This window comes from Staurois parvus, unplaced genomic scaffold (genome assembly GCF_062004578.1).
Source record: "Staurois parvus isolate SC_StPar_1 unplaced genomic scaffold, SC_StPar_1.0 ptg000243l, whole genome shotgun sequence".
Classification (NCBI taxonomy): domain Eukaryota; kingdom Metazoa; phylum Chordata; class Amphibia; order Anura; family Ranidae; genus Staurois; species Staurois parvus.
Window position 1 is genome coordinate 319,857 of NW_028318039.1, and position 20,330 is coordinate 340,186.

A 20,330-nucleotide genomic window follows, 5' to 3' on the forward strand; every position below is an offset into this window, starting at 1 on the left:
TTAACATACCAAGCTATCCCTCAAAAGTGCCAGGTGGTTGGTTGAGACAAATAATTTAACACAGACGGGGGAGCTTTTAGGTTTCACTTGTGTAAAACCTTTATCCCAGCAGGAGAAAAAAAAAACAGTTCTGTAAAAACCTAAAAGGTGTTCGCTGTAGTTGGGCTTTAATTCATTAGTCACTTTTGTAAAGTTTATAACTTGCTTGCAAAACTACAAGAAATGAAAGTTCATTATTTTTTACATGCAGCATTGAAAAAAAGTCCTTGAAGAAAAACCTAAACTATTCTTGATCTTTCTTCTGGACTTGTACAAAAGATCTGGTTTGTTTATGGGAAATGCAGTATATTGGATTGTTGTTTTTTATATCCTGAATACATAACATTTCTTTCTTTATATTTATTACTCACAGATTTGCTTCTATGAAGTGGTCCAACCATTGAAAAATAAATTCAATAACCTTCATGTAAGGAACGAAAAACAGTATGAAGAGCTGAATGGCTATAAACAGCAGCTTAAGAATATAATGCAGGTGTGTTCTATAATGCAGCCTAATGCAATGTATTTTATGTTGACATTTACTATGTATTCTTCAAATGTTTTGAGGATTCAGTAGTATATATTTGCTAATTACTGTAAAACCTTTTCATGGTTTTCATAATATACAAAATATATTTCTGTTGTAGTTGCTTTCTGTATGCCAGACACTGCAAGGGACACCCACAATAAATCATTGCTGAGATAAAATCAATTGCAGTAGTTATTATTCAATCAGGGCAGCCTATGGAGACCACTGAGACAAGTGGAGCAATGATGCACAATCACTTTGCCACACTACACAATGGGAATCACAGTACAATTAAATTGGCACTAAACTTGTTTTGCTTCATTTGTTCTAAAATAACAAGTATAAGATGGCTCTGTTTTTTTTTTTTTTTTCTCAAACTCTCCTTTCGTTGTTTCAGGCTTCCTTTCTGTCTTACGCATGCTCCCAATCATCCTCCACTGATGTACCTGTGAGGTACTAGTGTAGAGCAGGCAGGGCTGGTATTTATGGTCACATGCTTCGCTTTATGGGTTAATTTTCTGAAACTGGAGCGTGCAAAATCTGGTGCAGCTGTGCATGGCAGCCAATCAGTTGCCAATCATTGCCAAAAGTATTGGGACGCCTCTCCAAATAATTGGATTCAGGTGTTCCAGTCACCTCCATGGCCACAGGTGTATAAAATCAAGCAACTAGTCATGCAGACTGCTTCTACAAACATTTGTGAAATAATGGGTTGCTCTCAGGAGCTCAGTGAATTCAAGCATGGTAACGTGATAGGGTGCCACCTATGCAGTAAAGACCATCCATGAAATTTCCTTGTTAATAAATATTCCACAGTCATCTGTTAGTGGTATTATAACAAAATGGAAGCAACTGGGAACAACAGCAACTTAGCCATGTGGGAGGCCACGGAAAATGACAGAGCGTGGTCCGCGCATGCTGAGACGCATTGTGCGCAGAAGTCGCCAACTGTCTGCAGAGTCAATAGCTGAAGACCTCCAAACTTTGTGTGGCCTTCAGATTGGTACAGCAACAGTGCGTAGAGAGCTTCATGGAATGAGTTTCCATGGCCAAGCAGCTGCATCCAAGCCTTACATCACCAAGTGCAGTGCAAAGTGTCAGATGCAGTGGTGTAAAGCACGCCGCCACTGGACTCTAGAGCAGTGGAGACGTGTTCTCTGAAGTGACGAACCACGCTTCTATGTCTGGAAATCCAATGGACGCGTCTGGGTTTGGCGTTTGCCGGTCGAGAATGGTACTTGCCTGACTGCATTGTGCCAAGTGTAAAGTTTGGTGGAGGGGGTGGTTTGGTGTGGAGTTGTTTTTCTGGGATTGGGCTTGGCCCCTTAGTTCCAATGGAGGGAACTCTTAAGTTGTCAGCATATCAAGACATTTTGGCCAATTTCATGCTTCAACTTTGTGGGAACAGTTTAGGGATGGTTCTTTCCGGTTCCAACATGACTGCACACCAGTGCACAAAGCAAGGTCCATAAAGACATGGATGAGTGAGTTTGGGGTGGTGGAACTTGACTGGCGTGCACAGAGTCCTGACCTCAACCCATTCGAACACCTTTGGAGTGAATTAAAGTAGAGACTGAGAACCAGGCCTTCTTATCCAACACCAGTGCCTGACCTCACAAATGCTCTTCTGGAAGAATGGTCAAACATTCCCATAGGCACACTCCTAAACCTTGTGGACAGCCTTCCAAGAAGAGTTGAAGCAGTTAGGGTGGGCCAACTCAATATTGAACCCTATGGACTAAGACTGGGATGCCATTTCAGTTCATGTGCATGTAAAGACTTTAGGCAATATAATGTATATGAAAAAGTGGAACTTGTTTGTAAGAGAAAAACTGCCCCACAATCAAATATCATTACTGGATATTTTCTGAGAAGCTTCTGCAGTGTTGGTTATCTGTAATCTTGTAAAAGACAAGGGAGGAGATTTACTAAAACTAGTGCAAAATCTAGTGAAGCTGAACATGTTAGCCAATCAGCTTCTAACTTCAGCTAGTCCAATTAAGCTTTAACAAAAAAAAAACTGGGAGTTGATTTGCTACCATGAGTAGCTGCTCCAGATTCTGCACTCTCCAGTTTTAGTAAATCAACCCCTGTGTGTGGTTTAAATGTATTGTTTCTTTAAGGTGACAAAACAAGTTTAAATATATTTCTTATTAAACCATTGGAACAGAAATCTTTTTTTTCAAGGCTTAAATATTTTCTTGTTTCTTTGATCTTTCTCTTTTTTTGTGACAAGATGTTCTGTTTAAATCTTGCTTTGTAGTGTTTTAGCATTGCTAAGTAGTTCCTCTAGGTGTTGTTAGCCCTGCTTCTGTTTTAGTAAACGTTCCGATTTATTTCTTTTGGTGGGTAATATTAACCTTTGACTTTGTCAATATTTTCCTTATGAACATGCAAACGATAACTCTAGCAGAGCATGTTTTTCAACTCTTACAGATGTTTTGCAGAATGTGGGTGTCTTTTGTTATTCGTTAATATATTTAGCTTTTATTTTAATTCAAAGGTCCCACGTGACAAGTATTTAGGGTGTAATATTTTGTAGGTGAGTCTTAAAAATGGTGACAGCTGCAAAGGTGAATTTTCTATTCTTCATTTGTTTTATAATGAAACTAATTTTTAAAGCAGAAATGGTAAAAGGCTTAGTCATAAATACATAATCATCTTTAATCATAATAACATGCAAAATATAACCTAAAGTAAACCTGTGGTGCAAATATTTAAAGTTGTACCATGAATGCTAGGTGCATCCAGTCCCTGCTTGTGACAAGTGATTTCTCTGCATAGATCCCTTGACAGGAATAAGAAACAAAAAGTTCTATTAGTAAAAGTAGCACACATTACACATTGTTAGGCATACATTTAATGCCTTGATCGCCTTAGATGCTAACCCCTTCCCAGCAGGTATGTTTAGTACACTGATCACTGTATTGATGTCAGTGGCAGTTAGTGTCAAACTGCCTGCCACACTATCACAGTCCCATTAAAATTCTTTGATCGCCATTAGTATTATTTAAAAAAAAATGTGATTCTTTATAATTTTTTTTTCTTTTAGATATGTTTTACCACAGAAAGTTTTTTTTGATTTTTTTTTTTTCCAAACATTTTCAGTGTTTTTAAATCTATATCACCTAAAAAAATATAAAAAAAATCCAGTGAGGATCAAATGGCACCAAAAGAAAGCTCTATTTGTGTGAAAAAAAAATTATATAAGTTTTGTTTGGGTACAGCGTTGCATGACCATGCAATTGCTAGTTAACCACTTCCCAACCGGCCGTTGTATATAAACGGCCGGACGGTGGCACTGCAGGGTCGGGTGGCCGTTTATAAACTGCCTCCCCGCACCCTGCTTGTGCGCGCCCCCCGGGAGCGTGCAGCACCGCGATCCGGTGCCCGCTGTGTCCTCCGGACACAGTGAAACACCGATCGTCGGACGGGACCTCTGTACGAGGTCCCAATCATGTGATCACTGATTGGCCAATCAATGATCACATGCAAAGTAGTAAGCAAGATGTCACTTGTGACATCATTGCTTACTACGTGTGAAATCTGTGAATGATCACAGAGGTCACATGGTACAAGGCTATTCACAACAGCCTTGTACCATGTGACAAGCTGTGACCAATCACAGCTCACTCAGTATTTCTCAATGGCTGCAAAAAATCAGACAGAGAGAAAAAGAAATGATTGATTTTACATCCTATATGGGTGTAAAAGCAATCAGTGTAAAAAAAAAAAAAATCATCAACCCCCAAAAGTAGTACAGTGTCACCAAGGTGACACTGCACTGTTAGGGTGACAGTATGTAAAAAAAAAATAGTAAAATAATAAAAAAATAAAAATGTAAAAAAAAGTTTAAAAATTATAATTTTTGGTTATAAACTAATTTGGCTTATTTTTTTTTTTTTACTAAAAAGATAACGGAATAAATTTTGGCAAAGATTTATGATGAAAAATTATTTATTTGCAAAATTTTATAAGAAAAACACGTTTTTTCAAAATTTTTGTACATTTTCATTTACATAGCAAAAAAAATAAAAATCCCAGCGGTGAATAAATACCACCAAAATAAAGTTTTATCTGTCTCAAAAAAATGGTAAAAAATTCATATTGGTACAGTGTTGCATGACCGCGCAATTGTCATTCAAAGTGTGATAGCGCTGAAAGCTGAAAATTGCCCTAGTCAGGAAGGGTGTAAAAGTGTCCGGACTGGAAGTGGTTAAAGTAGCGCAGTGCTAAATGGCAAAAATTAGCCTGATCATGAGGAGGTAAAACCTTCCAGAGCTGAAGTGCTTAAAGTAAAAGGAAACCTAGACTTAGGCTTAAAGAATTAGTTCACCTTTTGGTAAAAAATAATAAATGAATTTTTTTTTGCAGGTAAATAATGTACATTTATTATTTTTGCAGCAGTAGCCTGTAAACCATTGCACCTCATTGTTGCCATGCAGGTCTCCTGCAGATCTGTCAGTATATCTGTTTGCCCGTATGGTATATAAGAGCAAGCAGATATACTGACAGGAAGATTTAATGAACTTCCACAGCTCTATGATAGTTCATTAAGAACTACAAGCTGACAGCCACTAAGGCTGTTGGGACTTGTACTGTAGTTTCCCATTCACTGAGGAGTGACATGGCCGGGTGAGCAGAGCCCAACTGGACATTGTTTTCAAAGGCAACCAAGACAGTCACTAAAATCACCATGGAAATTGTGCTCTTATACTCTGGAAAGTTTGATGCATTTAGGCAATGGTTTCTTTTACACAGAGCTATGAAGAGGAAAAGAGAAGCCGTTCAGAGCTGGATACAAGATGTCAGCGACTGACATTGCAACTTGCTGACACTAAACAGCTAATTCATCAAGGAGACTACAAAATTGAAAACTATGACAAAGTGAAAAGGTAAAAATAAATGGCATTATTAATGTTTATGCAAATGGCCTTACCTGGCTAAACACTTTTTTTCTTTTTTTACTCTTTTGTCATATTGCATACTGGTTGCCACAGGGTCACTCTTATCTCACCTGTGAAAGAAGCATGTATATACTTACCTTTCTGGCAGTTGCATCTCCACTTCCCATCCACTGCAATTATTTGATCTTTGGATAATTCAAATACTTACTCCCCCTGCAAGACGCTGTGATTTCTTCCACCGGTTCGTATGTCCTGTAGTGACGTACAAGCTAGCAGAAGGAAATACAGCAGCCGAGGGGGAGCAAGTATTCTGCATGCCCAGATGTGTAAAATACTTGCAGTGGCTGGGTAACAAAGAAGCAGTGACTTTTTAAGTATACCGGCTGCTGAAAAGGTAATTTTATAAATGTTTCTTTTACAGGTGACTTCTTTGCTAAAAGTTACCCTGTGCAAAAAAAAAAAAAGTGTAAATTTCCATGAAAATTATATTATGTTATGTTTGTTTTAAAAGTATTCTAATTCTTTTATTTATTTACTTTTATATCTTCATTTTTTGAAAGTGAGAGAGATGCCCTTGAACGTGAACTCTTGGAGCTCAGGAGACATTTTGAATTGTTGGATGCGTCACATAAAACACAATCAAAGGAGAGAAATGACTTGGCTCAGGAGGTGAGTGCACAAAGATAGACTCATAATTATATTATAGCACATATCCGTAAAATTACCTGTATTGGTATTGCAGCTATCTTTGTCAGATATTAGTGGGCTTTTATTTTTCAGGGAACTGTGTAACACTGATACATGGCCTGCATCAGGGCCAGGTATAACACTTTTTTAAATCCTAAGTGCAGACAAAATCAAAAACAGAACATTCAGCACAAGGGACATACCTTGCAGTCAGTAGGATGTGTCCTTTGTGTGGATTCCTCTTATGTTAGTAGAAATCTTCCCGTCCTGCCCCTCCACCCCTTCAACTGCAATCTTCTGGTGCAGTGGGAGTTAATACATCTAAGATATTGTCAAAAGCTCTCATCAAAAGAGCCTGCCTATGCCCGCTGTTTCCAACCTGACGTTGGATTCACAGAGACTATTCTACAGCTCTATGAATGGAACACGATCAAAGATTGGAGAACTGGCGGATGATAGATAGCTCCACTCCTCCAATCATAGATCGTGTTCTATTCATAAGCTGTAGTTCGACTACTATGAGAGAAGCAACTGGGCAGAAAGGGCAGGCATCCCTTTTTGTTTTAAATTCTGCTGCACCAGAAATTGTGCTGATTTTTCTGTTTTGGATATTGGCTGCACTTATTCAGTCAGCACACCTTTACACAGCTTTAGAATTGGAAATTACCTGCAGCTACTGAATTGGTGGTCTAGAAATGTTTTCCCCATCACCCTTAATATTGGTGTTTTTTGGGCCTGGGAGTAGACTTGCAAACTTCATTTGATGGTGATGCTTTACATGTCAAGAAGAAGCATATTTGTGCTCCCAGGAGTCGCTGGTGCTTGCCTATAGTCGTGGCCAGTAGCCTGTACAAATCCATGACAAGCTGACAGACACCATGGCTGTACACACACAAGCAGTTGCATGCATACAGGGAAGGATGAGTGGCCCAGATTTAGACAGTTTGTATCCAGGGCTCATCTGTGTCCCTGTACACATTTAACTATTCAAGTATGTACCGCTGCAGCAGAAGCCTAAAATTGCATCAGTACAAGAGTCTTTGTTGCTTAACAAAGGAGAAACACCAGTATGTCAGTATGTTTTTGGTTTTTTTGAGCTTAACACAAATATTTAAAGTGTTACTAAATCCACAACCGTAAAGTCAGTCTGTATATGCAGTAAAGCATGCTTGATATACTAACTGTGGAGCTCAAGGGGTTAATCCTCTTCATTGTGTAAAATTGCTGTTTGATCCTGACTTCTCTGATCCTCCCATTTTTCCAGTGTCCCCCTCTTATCTCCTGATAAGACATATCTTGTGGAGACACTCTGCACATGCTTAGTTTGGTGTGTATTTTTATAAAGGTGTTTTTTTTTGTTTTTTTTCCCTTGGGAGAGTGCATGTGATCAGCAGAGGGACAATAAGCACTGTCCAGACAGAGGTCAGGGGTTCTGCATCCTCTTAGAGCAGAAAGAAAACTCCTCCTACAAACTTTAACCAGTGCTTTGCTGAACACTGATAGAAGTCACAAGACTGCACTAACTGCTGATGAGAAAAGGTATTTAGCAGTTTATATTTACTAAAATAATTGCATTCCCATGTAGTGTGTACTGTGGGAGACCAGATAAAGAGAATGCAAGGTCCTGGGTTTAGTAACACTTTAAATAAGGTTTCCCCACACCCCATATCCCTAAAAGTAAACCAGTGCCCAGATTAAGCAAAATTAGTTAACTATACTAAACAGGCAGTAAAAGCGCTTTAGAATAAACCTTCATTTTCCCATGTGAAATTGTAAAGAAATCCATCTTCAAAGTTCACAATGGAAGCACTGAAATCACAGCTCCTATCTCCTTTTTTATGGTAGCAGGAACCTGACAGCCTGTAAACATGAGAATCAATAACAGTGCAACGCAAGGATATATATCAAAAGTCCACATATAACCAACCACCAACAAAAGTGGATGGATCAAATTGTGTTATACAGGTGATAAATTGTTCATTCTGGTGCTGATATAGTGCTGGCTCCCATCACCAAACACATTTGTGGCTGCTCGCTTTAAGAATATGACCTCTGAACTAGCAGATGGTCATATATCACTTTTTCCCATCAGGGACAGTGACTTGTAGAAAACACCATTGGTCCAGACAAGAAAAGTCTCAAAATGTATCAAAAGGCATCGGAAACAAAACAAAAAAAAAACAAAACAAATGCTATTGATTCTCATGTCTAATTTTGAGGTATTGTGAAATTTGCCTTCAGTGTTCAGCTTGCATGTTTTTTAGGACTGTGGTTTTTTTAGGGTGATTGCGCTGATTTGATTTTTCTACATTTTTTAATGTAAACACACAGCAGATATTTTTAAAATGGAAGCAATGTTTGCATCCTGGTGGGTAGGCTTTTTCCATAATGTGCCAGTATTAGGGGAAAACTGGCCCATTATGGCAGATCTGTAATAAACAATCTCTCACGAGCAGTATATAACTATAAATATCAGTACAATAAGCGACTCACACTACCACATATTCATAACATGTGCGTGACCTAATGACCATGTGCGTGTTCAAAAACTCCAGGTGAGGGCACAACTGGTGTCTGTTTTTGGTGGAGAATTAAATGACATGAATAAATGAAATATGAAACACTTTCAAGTTGAAGAAATCACTATTTGAGACTTTTTTGATTTTATGATTTATATTCATTATTGTGTATTGATTCATGTTCACATTATTATTTGGTTTTATTAATAAGTGAGCTAAGAAGCGCTGCACTATATGTTTATAAGCATTATGGCAGATGTTGCATACCAGAAGTTCTAAAACCAGATGTAGTGATCAGAAGTTCTGCCTCTATGCATTTCGTCAATGTGGCATCATCCGGAAGTAGACTGAACATCAGCATACAGTTTCCCTTTTAAAAGATGTAATGACTAAGTTACTGCTTACCGCTGCACTTTTATGAATGATTAGATTTCACTGCTCATGTAGCTGGTGCGTCTTCTTCTGGGACAATCAGAGACATTGATTGGTCACCTTCTGGCACATGAGTGCTTTGACCAATCAAAATCTCTCCCTTGTCCCAGCATCCCTAAGGAAAGAAGACCAAATCCCCAGACCCCTGCATTGGCTGCATGGGTAGTGAAAGCTAATGATCCACAGAGGTAAGTGCAGCAGGGACCAAGGGGTGGGATGGAGGTTCATTTTTTGTGAAAAGGTGAACTTACACTTTATTGTTGCTTAACTCTTGTATTACAGAATGCTGCTTGTTCTTGATGGGGGTAGCAAACAGAGCCAAAGTGCAGTTTCTATTTTACAGACATAAAAATATAGTATAACTGCTATATCAATATTAATAGCATGGTCTCTAATTCTGTCCTAGGGTTCACTGTAATGTGTTTAGCTATATTCTGTGCACCTCTGCATTTGTTAAGAAACATGTGATTCCAGGACACAGTCATTGTCTTACCACAGGGAATGCTTTGGTTGAGAAAATATTTGGGAAATAAATTAGATGCCAACAATAAGAAATACTTCCTTATGTGGTTAGTTCTGCTTTAAACGCAGGCCACACTCCCAGATAAACTGAATGCTATGTGACTAATAACAACCAATGTTTAAAGTCTTAAGAAATATCAATCAAATCAATCCAACAGCCTAACGAAGCCTGTTATTGTGCCTTGTGCCACAACATTTTAGTAATGCCGTACTTTCAGTCTGTTGATCTTGTCATGTCATTCCTCACGGTTTACAATGACTCACTTTTAAAACTGTTGCCTTTTAGTGTTCTTTTTCCAAAATTAGTTACATTTGTCATCGTGCTGACATATGGCATCCACTGCTTGATATGGTGCAGTAGCATTTAAATAGCTGTTTTTCTTTGACGTTTATGCATTTATATAGCCTATAAAAGTTTCAGTCAAAGGTTTAAATACACATGAACAACAATGTTGATCTGTCTTCGTAAAGTGTCAGGGAATATGTCACAAACCAAGTGACTTTGATATTTTCCTTAGTCTTGACTAATACATTTTAGCCCCTAGAAAATGCTCAGACCATTTCAAAACATTTCTTAAGTCAGTGTGTAAGATTTGCAGTCTTTTATTTATTGGGCAAATTTAGTTTTTTCACCATGCAGTGGTGAAAGCCCACTGCATGGGCTCTGTATGGATCAACTGTTTGTTTTTTCTAGAGGTGAGCACAAACTTCATACTCACCTGTTCCGCTGATCCTCCAGAAAACCACACTCCCCCACAGTCCAGTGGTGGACTGTTCCTGTCTATGACATCAGAAACAGTTCATTTTCAAGACTGCTGTATCACAGGGGGAGGGGGAGGTGATCTTGTGCGGACAGGATTAGCTGGTCATGTAAGTATATCTCCTTTGTCCTCTCCCCTAGAACTAAATGGGTAGAAGGTGGTTAGATTATCTATTGACCTTTTTGGCTGTAAGATCTCATTTAAGTGCCCAGTTATCCCACCTGTCATCACCATTGTAAAGTTATATTTAATTTTGTTTTGTGCATTTGAAGAATGCAGCAGAAATATTGAGGATCCTCCTGGTGCATCAAAAAGTCTTTGACAACAAAGTGAATAACAAATTCAGAAAAAAATCTGGTGTCATTGACCATATATATTAGTGCTTTACAAGTGCCGTGGTTTCAGGCATTGATTGTCAACAATGTTTATCCTGTCTTCTATTGGCCACATATATGACAATATTAGATTTCAAACATGTTTGACTGTCTTTCTAATTGCAAAAATGGCCAGGTTGAGGAATTCTACTACCAGTAATTGTTACACCATGAAATGATCTAAATTGGGGTCAGCTTGCCCTGATCTTTTTGCTTGATTTCTGAGATAGAAAGTGGGCTTAAAGTGATAAATGGCTTGAATTCGCTACGTGAAAAACCAGTGTGATTCTGGAATAAAAGTATAAAAATATCTAGTACAATTGAATTATTTGAATTGATCAGATTTATAAATATCACATATGGGTTGATGTTTTAAAATAACTATTGATAGAAAACCTCTCACCAAGAAAGGTAGGGAGATGTTTTTACATTTATTACTGCATCACATTCCCCGCTATGTCCTGTAAGACTTTTGCCAGTCTTTACCAGCCTTCAGATGCAAACAAGTGCTGTGAATGAATTATTCACTTTGCTATGGAAAAAAGGGAAGGTTATTGCTTCACCCGCTTGGAAAGTCTTTGTGTTTTATATAGTTCACTTTAAACTTTCACATTTGCTCATGATGACTTGACAGTTAGGGCTAGTTCATACTAGATGCAGTTCAGTGCGCTTTTTTTCTGCATGAAAAATGCATGCACTGTGTTTTTCATGTATTCTAATGGCCCTAGTTCACACTAGTGCAGTCAGTTTCCGGCGCAGAAAAAAAAGTAGAACGGGCTGCATTTTTTTCTGCACAGAACCATACTGGATCATGGTAAACTGCATCAAAACTGCACCGGAACTGCGTGTAGTGTGAACTGTAAGCAAAAACACATCTGGAATGCATCTGGAGTGCATTTTTGTGGAGTAAACTGGCCGTTAACCAATTCCCTGCCGTGCTATAGCTTAAGGATGGCTACAGCACAGTTGTCAGGTTCTGGAACGACGTCCATGGACGTCATTCCAGAATGCGCTGCCAGTGATCGCTGATCACAGAATACGTTAAACGGCCAATCACAGCAGTCTTGTACCATGTGATCAGCTGTGTTCAATGACACAGCAGATCACTGGGTAAATACAGTTGCTGGTTTATCGGCTGCACTTTCCTCATGCTGTCACAGCGTGAGGATAGTCCTGCCGATAACCGACAATTGTCAGAGAAGTGGTCAGCACTGATCATCAGGGCACTGATGATCAGTGCCCATCTGTGCCGCCCACCAGTGCTGCCCAGCAGTGCCACCCACCAGTGCTGCCCAGCAGTATCGACCATCAGTGCAGCATCATCAGTGCCGCCTATCAGTGCCCATCAGTGCTACCTATCAATGCCTATCCGTGCCACCTCATCAGTGCTGCTTATCAGTGCTGCCTATCAGTGCCACCTCATCAACGCACATCAGTGGAGAAAAATTACCTGTTTGCAAAATTTTATAATAGAAACAAAAAAAAAACTTTTTTTCCCCCAAAATGTTTTGCTTTTTTTTTTCTTTATAGCGCAAAAAATAAAACACCCACCAGCGATTAAATACCACCAAAAAAAGCTCTATTTGTGTGAAAAAAATGATAAAAAATTTATATGGGTGCAGTGTTGCATGACCGCTAAAAATTGGCCTGGGCAGGAAGGAGTTATAAGTGTCCAGTAGGCAAGTGGTTAAAGTGGTTGTAAACCTCAAGCATGAAATATGAACAAAGAATATCCCTCTATAGTGTGTACTTGTTTCAGTTAAGAGCATTAAGTGTCATTTCTGTCTGCTGCCTAGTTCCTCTGCTATCAGCATGAGTCATTTTAGGACAAGTTTTCCTGATACCAAGAGAAAAATGGTGACAGGGTAGGGACCTCAAGCAGAGTGACAGCCTCAGCTCCGTTCCTGTGAGCTGTAGAGAGAGTTGTGTCTCTTCCTTCCAATCAGCTCTCAGAACTTTTCGCAATGTAAATTCAGATCTCCACCCCCTTTTTTCTTAGTGCTCAGACAAGCTTTCAGCACTTTGAACAGATGTAGAAAAGAAAGGACCACAGATAAACAGGTACAACTTATGTATGAGGACTTTTGTTTTCGTGTTTGTGTATCACCTGAAGCCAGTCACTTCACTGGGTATATGTAAGGGTTTACAACCACTTAACTCACTAACTGCTGCATTGTCACTAGTTATGCTTGGATTGGCCATGCACTGAACAAGCATAAGCAGTGTACTGAGACAAAGAACTTGTTGCTTCCTAGATGAGTTGCTTTCTGTGGTGTTACTGCGTGTTGGGCTCTCCAAGTATAGTTTTCATTTTGATGAGAAAAAAAAAATCTCTTTAAAAGAGATTTAAAATTTACAATTTTGTAATCTTAGATGTGGAAAATGAAAATGTTTCTTTTAAGAATGTTTAAATAAAAGGGTTCATTGAATTTCGGAAACATTTAGTTTTGTGCTGCCAACAAAAGTACTTGAGTTGATCCGCTGTTGAATGCTGCGGATTGTATATTCTTTTATCAGATGGGTTCAATTCCTTTTTAATCCAAAGCCTTCACCTAAAAAAAATAAAGTGGCTACTTCAGTCCGCTACTATTTAAAATGGCACATTTTGTGTATTTTGAAATCTGTGCCCCGTTTTCCTCAGAATGTACATATTTTTAGTATCAAGAAGTGAATGTTTGTGTGTGACAAAAAATAACATAAGCCATATTCAAGGAGTTACTTTTGTGTTATTGTGTCAGTATTTGTGGTATTTTTTGATCAGCAGTAGAGATCACATTAAAATGGAGCTCCAGTCTCCTCTAAAAGAAAAAAAATAAGTCACCAGCTACAAATACTGTAGCTGCTGACTTTTAAAAAACAGCCACTTACCTGTTCCACGATCCACCCCAGCCAGGTTCACCGATTGTTCTCAATCCCTGGCACCGTCATCTTAAGTGTGGGCACCCGGCTGTGACAGCTTGCAGCTTCACAGCTGGGTGCCCACTGCGCATGCACGAGCAGCGCTGCCCTATGGGAATTGTCCCTCAGTCTTCTGGGACCTGTCACATGTCCCAGAAGACTTCAGGGGAGGAGGAGAACTTCCGTCTGTCTAAATCGAGTACCCGCTCATTATCGTGCCCCCTGCTCCCCAAAGGTGCCAATTCTTCACAGGGAATGGGAGACCAATCCTTAAAACTGAACTTCCCCTTTTAGGTGGAGCTCCACTTTAAGATGAAAAACCTTCTGGATGCACCTTCCCCCAGCCCCTCCTTATACCTCCCTGTGCCTTGTTTCGATCCAGCGATGTGAATAAGAGCAGTGGTTTTCTGGGGTCTTTCTCCTTATTGGCTCACACAGCAGAAGGAGCCATTGGCTCCTGCTGCTGTCATTCACAGCTAGTAAGAAGAGAGCGGGGGGGGGGGGGGGCCGAGCCATGCTCCTTTTGTGACTGGACACAGTGTGGATCAGGAGCAATCCTGCTCGAGTGCCCCCATAGCAAGAGGTTTGCTGTTGAGCTCACTCAGCAGGGGTGAGGAGCCAGGACCATCGGTGGGGTACCCAAAAAGAAGTGGACTGAGGCTGTACAAAACTATTGCACAGTGCAGGCAAGTATAACATGTTTGGTTGTTTTTTCTTTTTTATCTTTTTTAAAGGAAATATTTCCTTTAGAATCACTTTAACAAAGGTTTTGCAAGTGTTCCAGACTAAGGGAGGCATCACCAGGCAAAATTAGTTCTGCAGGAAAGTACCCTGCAACAATTCCTGTGCTGTAGCATTTCATGGGAGTTTGTGTGTGGTTTGGCATAACATACTGTATTTGAAGGGCATTTTTATGGAGGTCATCAGTTTAAAGGATAAGTTCACCTTTTTGACAAAAATAATAAATGCACTTTTTTTGCGGGTAAAAAAATGTGCATTTATTATTTTTGTCTACAGGAGCCTGGAAAGCATTGCACCAGCGATTAGTAGATCACCGATACCATGCAGGTCTCCTGCAGACCTGTCAGAATATCTGCCTACCGTACAGGATGTATGAGCAAGCAGATATTCTGACTGGAATCTTCAATGAACTACCACAGCGCTCCACAGTGCCATGGTAGTTCATTGAAAACTACAAGCCGACAGCCACTAAGGCTGTCTGGACTTGCAGTTCATTCATGTACGGAAGTATGTGAATGAGCCCCTGCACGGCCGTGCTGTTTACAAATCTGACAGTGCGGGGAGAAGCTTCCCTGTACTATCTGTTGGGGGGGCGGGCGTGGCTGCAGCTATGGGAACATGTTCCACCCTAGAAATAGGTCTAAATAGCAGCCCGCGGTCCGGAAGGACTATCCCGTTCGGACTGCAGCCACGCCACCGCCACGTGCCGTCCCTCCGGCCCAGGCCCGGACTGGCCATAGGGCACACCAGGCTTTTTTACCGGCCCACACAGCGGGAGGTAAGCGCTGACCATGGTCTGGACAGGGCTAATACAGACCGCGGCCGCCGCTCACCTCCAGCCGTGTGTCTATGCCTAAAGCAGGGCCGACAGCAGGAGCGAAAGTGAGGGCTCTAGATGACAAGCAGGAAGTGCCGCTGACACAGGGACACCTCCTCGGCCGACCGCTGCACTTGAAGGGACAACAGTGGCCTCTCTTTTTTACCCGCCGTCACACTGTGACAGCTCTGTAGCGGTGGTGGATGGAGATGTCTCTGCTTGACGGGCTGTCTTTGTTGAACGGGATTTTTCTTTGCTGAATGGGCTGTCTCTTTGCTGGACTGGGCTGTCTCTTTGCCCAGTTGGGTCCAGCAAAGAGACAGCCCAGTCCAAGAAGGGACATCCCTATCCAGCAAAGAGACACCCGTCTTTCCTATATATTTGCTGTGTTGTTAGGGGCACTGTGTTGTGATAGAGGTGCTGTTATGTTAAGTGGTGCTGTGTTGTGTTAGGTTAAGTGGTGCTGTGTTGTGTTAGGGGTGCTGTGTTGTATTAGGAGATGCTGCGTTTTTGTTAAGGGGCGCTGTGATGTAAAGGGGGGCAGTGATGTAAAGGGAAAAGAGAAAACTGTAGGACTTCTTTAAAGAGGGGACTGTGATGTAGAGGGGACTACAATGTGAAAGGTATGCTAAAGATCTTAATGTACTGGGGGACTGTGATGTGTTATATCACTAACAAGAGTCGGACCTCTGCTGGAAGGAAATTTTGTGAACTTATCCTTTAACTTTTTATAGGTGGAATTGCCAGTTTGAATCACCTCCATGTTTTTCCCATTGGATTCCGTTCTTATGACAACTAAGCATAGTGCTCCAGGGAGTTGATCTCAGTAATAAAGTTTTGCAAAGATATCAGTAGGTGATTTACTCTAGTTCAGAAATCGGCCATAACTAAATTATCATTTTGGGGAGAAATAACCCTATAAAGAGTATATTTTTCTGATGTATAATCTTTGTTATATGAATTGTGGAAATATTTATTTATCTGTGTCCTTGATTATCAACCAGGCAAAAGTCTAAAGCTACCCAGGAAATTATTATTTTAATTTTTTTGCAGTGGTGGGTACATGCCAACCAAATGCTCTTATGGGAAAGGGTCAATCTGACCAATTTAACTGACCCCCTTCCCCCAAGTAAGTGGCAGTGGTATATATCTGCCATCTATTTCCCCCTAAACGTTCCCGTGCATAAACAGGGACATTTGGGCAAGGCAAGGTTCCATGTTTCACGTTTATATTTGCCAGTCTAACTACTTGAGAGTCATGCATTATCTGAAAGTCTGAAAAAAAATGACAGCCAACAATGTGCAGGTCTAAATTAGTAACATATAACTGGCTTTCACTAGGCATTATAAAGTAACAAAAATGTATGAGATTACATTTTATTTAAAGCTATGCATCTAAAGGTAATGGAATAAGATGATCTGCAACAATCTGTGAGTATTAGTTGTGTAAGTTGGTGATCTTCTTTGGAAATCATAGGTAAGAGTTCAGTCCTTGTGGATAAATTTGGTTTAAAACCTTCCTAATCTTTTGAAAACATTATTTACTTTGATTTACCCTTTTTATATGAAACTACACAAAGTGATAACTGACTAACTTCCCTTAGATGTTTTTTGTTGCAAAAGGATGCCTGTTTTTATGTACTATAGCACTTGCTGTTATGTTTTTACTTGTGTTGTTGTTTGATTTTCGTATCTAAGTCTCTACACCATGGAATTAATGTCAGTATGCATGAGTAACTGCTGGTGTAATACACATTGTTCAAACAGTTGTAAATTCTGTCTGCAAAGCTGATGCATAAACGTATCTTTCACCTTTTCCCAGGCTTTCATGCTTATTTATAGTACATTTTGAAGGACAGCCATACAGTGTCACTCTCATTCAATTGATGTCACACCTAGTCACTGCCACCAGAATATACCTCAAATGTATGATGCGTTGAAAATATTCACATCTTAAACAGACCATAGAGCCTTCCAAGTGTTTTTTAGGAACACACAGAGACTAGCATTATGATCAAAAAAAACAAAAACCTTATTAATATATAATTTGTGATTTATATATGGACATGAAGCAGCTATATTTTGCTAATTGTGCATGCAGGCTAAGATAAACAATGACTGCATTTTACTGCTCCTTATCACTATGCACATCTATGGGTCTACAAACCAACTGAAATCAGTGCAGTCCATATCTTGTTTTCCTATCCTTAACAATTCCTTAAAGATAGATAAGTATCAGTTGCTCAGTTGCACTGAGTAAACTGAGTGCTTCCACTAGTGGCTAATAAGCAAATCTCTATTTATTTATTGCCATAACAAAAATATGGAAATCTCTTTAAGGTAAACTCTACAACAATGAAACATACTTTAACTAGTTGCCGACCTCAGATAGCCAAATGACTGCTGCACTGCGGCCAGCCAGTTCAGGGAGGGCGTCATATGATGTCCTCCCAGAACGCACTCTCCTGTGCGCCCCCGGGGGCATGCACCCGGCGATCTGCGTGATCGCTGTGTCCTACAGACACAGTTGATCACGTGATGCGGTAAAAGGCCAATCACACTGGCCTTTTACCACGTGATCAGCCGTGTCCAATAACACGCTGATCACCGGGAAATGCAATTGCTGGTTTTCGGCTGCACTTTCCTCACGCTGTATTTGACTGTAACTTTTTGGAAAATATGTGCTTTAATTGACAGTTGTGCTATTATCATGTGACATACAGTTGCAAGAAAAAGTATGTGAACCCCTTGGGATTACGTGGAGTTTTGCATGAATTGGGCATAAAATGTGCTCTGAACGTCATCTAAGTCACAATAGAAGAACACAGTCTGCTGAACATAATACTACACAAACATTAGATGTTGCCATGGTTTAATTGCACATAACATGTAAACATTCACAGTGCAGGGAGGAGAAAGTATGTGAGGCCCTAGCTTAATGACTTCTCCCAGAGCTAATTGGAACCAGGAGTGAGCCAACCTTGACTCCAATCAGTGTGATGATATTGGATGTGTTGCTGACAGCTGTCCTGCCCTTAAAAAACACACACCTGTTTTGGGTTTACTGGTTTCAAGAAGCACTGTCTGATGTGAACCATGCCTCGCAGAAAAGAGCTCTCAGAAGACCTATGATCAAGAATTGTTGACTTGCATGTAGCTGGAAAGGGTTACAAAAGTATCTCCAAAAGCCTTGATGTTCATGTGTCCACGGTAAGACAGACTGTCTACAAATGGAGAAAGTTTAGCACTGTTGCTACTCTCCCTAGGCGTGGTCGTCCTGTAAAAATGACTGCAAGAGCACAGCGCAGAATGCTGCATGAGGTAAAGAAGAATCCAGAGTGTCAGCTAAAGACCTACAGAAATCTCTGGCACATGCTAACATTTTTGTTGACACATCTACAATAAGGAAAACATTAAACAAGAATGGAGTACATGGGAGGACACCACGGAGGAAGCCATTGCTGTCCAAAAAGAAAATTGCAGCACGTTTGAAGTTTGCAAAAGAGCACCTAGATGTTCCACAGCACTACTGGCAAAATATACTGTGGACAGATGAAACCAAGATTGAGTTGTTTGGGAAGAACACACAACACTATGTGCGGAGAAAAAAAGGCACAGCACACCAACATCAAAACCTCATCCCCACTGTAAAACATGGCGAAGGGAGCATCATGGTTTAGGGCTGCTTTGCTGCCTCAGGGCCTGGATGGATTGTTGTCATTGATGGGAAAATCAATTCCAGAGTTTAAGACATTTTGCAGGAAAACGTACGACCATCTGTCCGCCAACTGAAGCTCCGCAAAGGATGGGTGATGCAACAGGACAATGACCCAAAGCATACAAGTAATTCAACAAAACAATGGCTGCAACAGCACAGAATACGCCTTCTGGAGTGGCCCAGTCAGAGTCCTGACCTCAACCCGATTGAAATGCTGTGGCATGATCTTAAGAGAGCGATTCACACCAGACATCCCAAGAATATTGCTACACTGAAACAGTTTTGTGAAGAGGAGTGGTCCAAAATTACTCCAGATCGTTGTGCAGGTCTAATCTGCAACTACAGGAAATGTTTCGTCCAAAGGTTCACATACTTTTTCCTCCCTGCACTGTGAATGTTTACATGTTATGTGCAATTAAACCATGGCAACATCTAATGTTTGTGTAGTATTATGTTCAGCAGACTGTGTTCTTCTATTGTTGTGACTTAGATGACGTTCAGAGCACATTTTATGCCCAATTCATGCAAAACTCCACGTAATCCCAAGGGGTTCACATACTTTTTCTTGCAACTATAAACTTCAACAGCTATCATTATATTCTATATTGTCTCCTGTTTCAGAAAATCTAGATTGTTTTGGGTGATCGTCAGGCCTAATATATAAATTTTAACATGAAAAATGAAGGAAAAAAATGTTTATTTTTTCTAACCATTTAAGAAAAAAAAAAGTGTGTATACTGTGTGTGTGTGTGTGTGTATATGTATGTATGTATGTATGTGTATGTGTGTATATATATATATATATAAATATATATATATATATATATATATATATATATATATATATATATATGTGTGTGTGTTTGTATAAATCAAACAATAACACAAGTAAAAACATAACCGCAAGTACTATAGTACATAAAAACAGGCATCCCTTTGCAACAAAAAAAATCTAAGGGAAGTTAGTCAGTTATCACTTTGATTTACCCGTTTTATATGAACCTACACAAAGTTATTAATGTTTTCAAAGGATTAGGAAGGTTTTAAACCAAATTTATCCACAAGGACTGAACACTTACCTATGATTTCCAAAAAAGATCACCAACATACACAACTATGTAATACTCACTGATTTTTGAAGATCATCTTTAGAGATGAGCGAATCGAACATGACGAAGTGGAATTCGTTCCGAAGATTTGGAAAAATTCTATTCGCGACGAATCCGAAGATTAGCAAACTTCGGATGCACGAATCGAATTTTCCCAAAAATGGCGGCGACATGTGTGGCCACGGAGAAAATGGACAGAGAAGATGGGGCGGGGATCTCTGGGAAGGCGCGCAGACAAGGCGTGCTGACCCATAATGCATTCATGACATGTGATCGC

At 40.0% G+C, this 20,330-nt stretch overlaps 1 protein-coding gene across 2 annotated transcripts in view; it reads left to right on the top strand.

Annotated features, from left to right (window-relative positions):
• PIBF1 (progesterone immunomodulatory binding factor 1) overlaps positions 1–20,330 on the top strand; it is a 230,838-nt gene that overhangs the window by 53,138 nt on the left and 157,370 nt on the right. For both annotated transcript variants that reach the window (XM_089680363.1, XM_089680364.1), the window contains exons 5-7: positions 413–532; positions 5,330–5,463; positions 6,036–6,144. In XM_089680363.1, the coding sequence (XP_089536489.1) occupies positions 413–532; positions 5,330–5,463; positions 6,036–6,144 (363 nt within the window). The remainder of the gene's footprint in view (positions 1–412; positions 533–5,329; positions 5,464–6,035; positions 6,145–20,330) is intronic.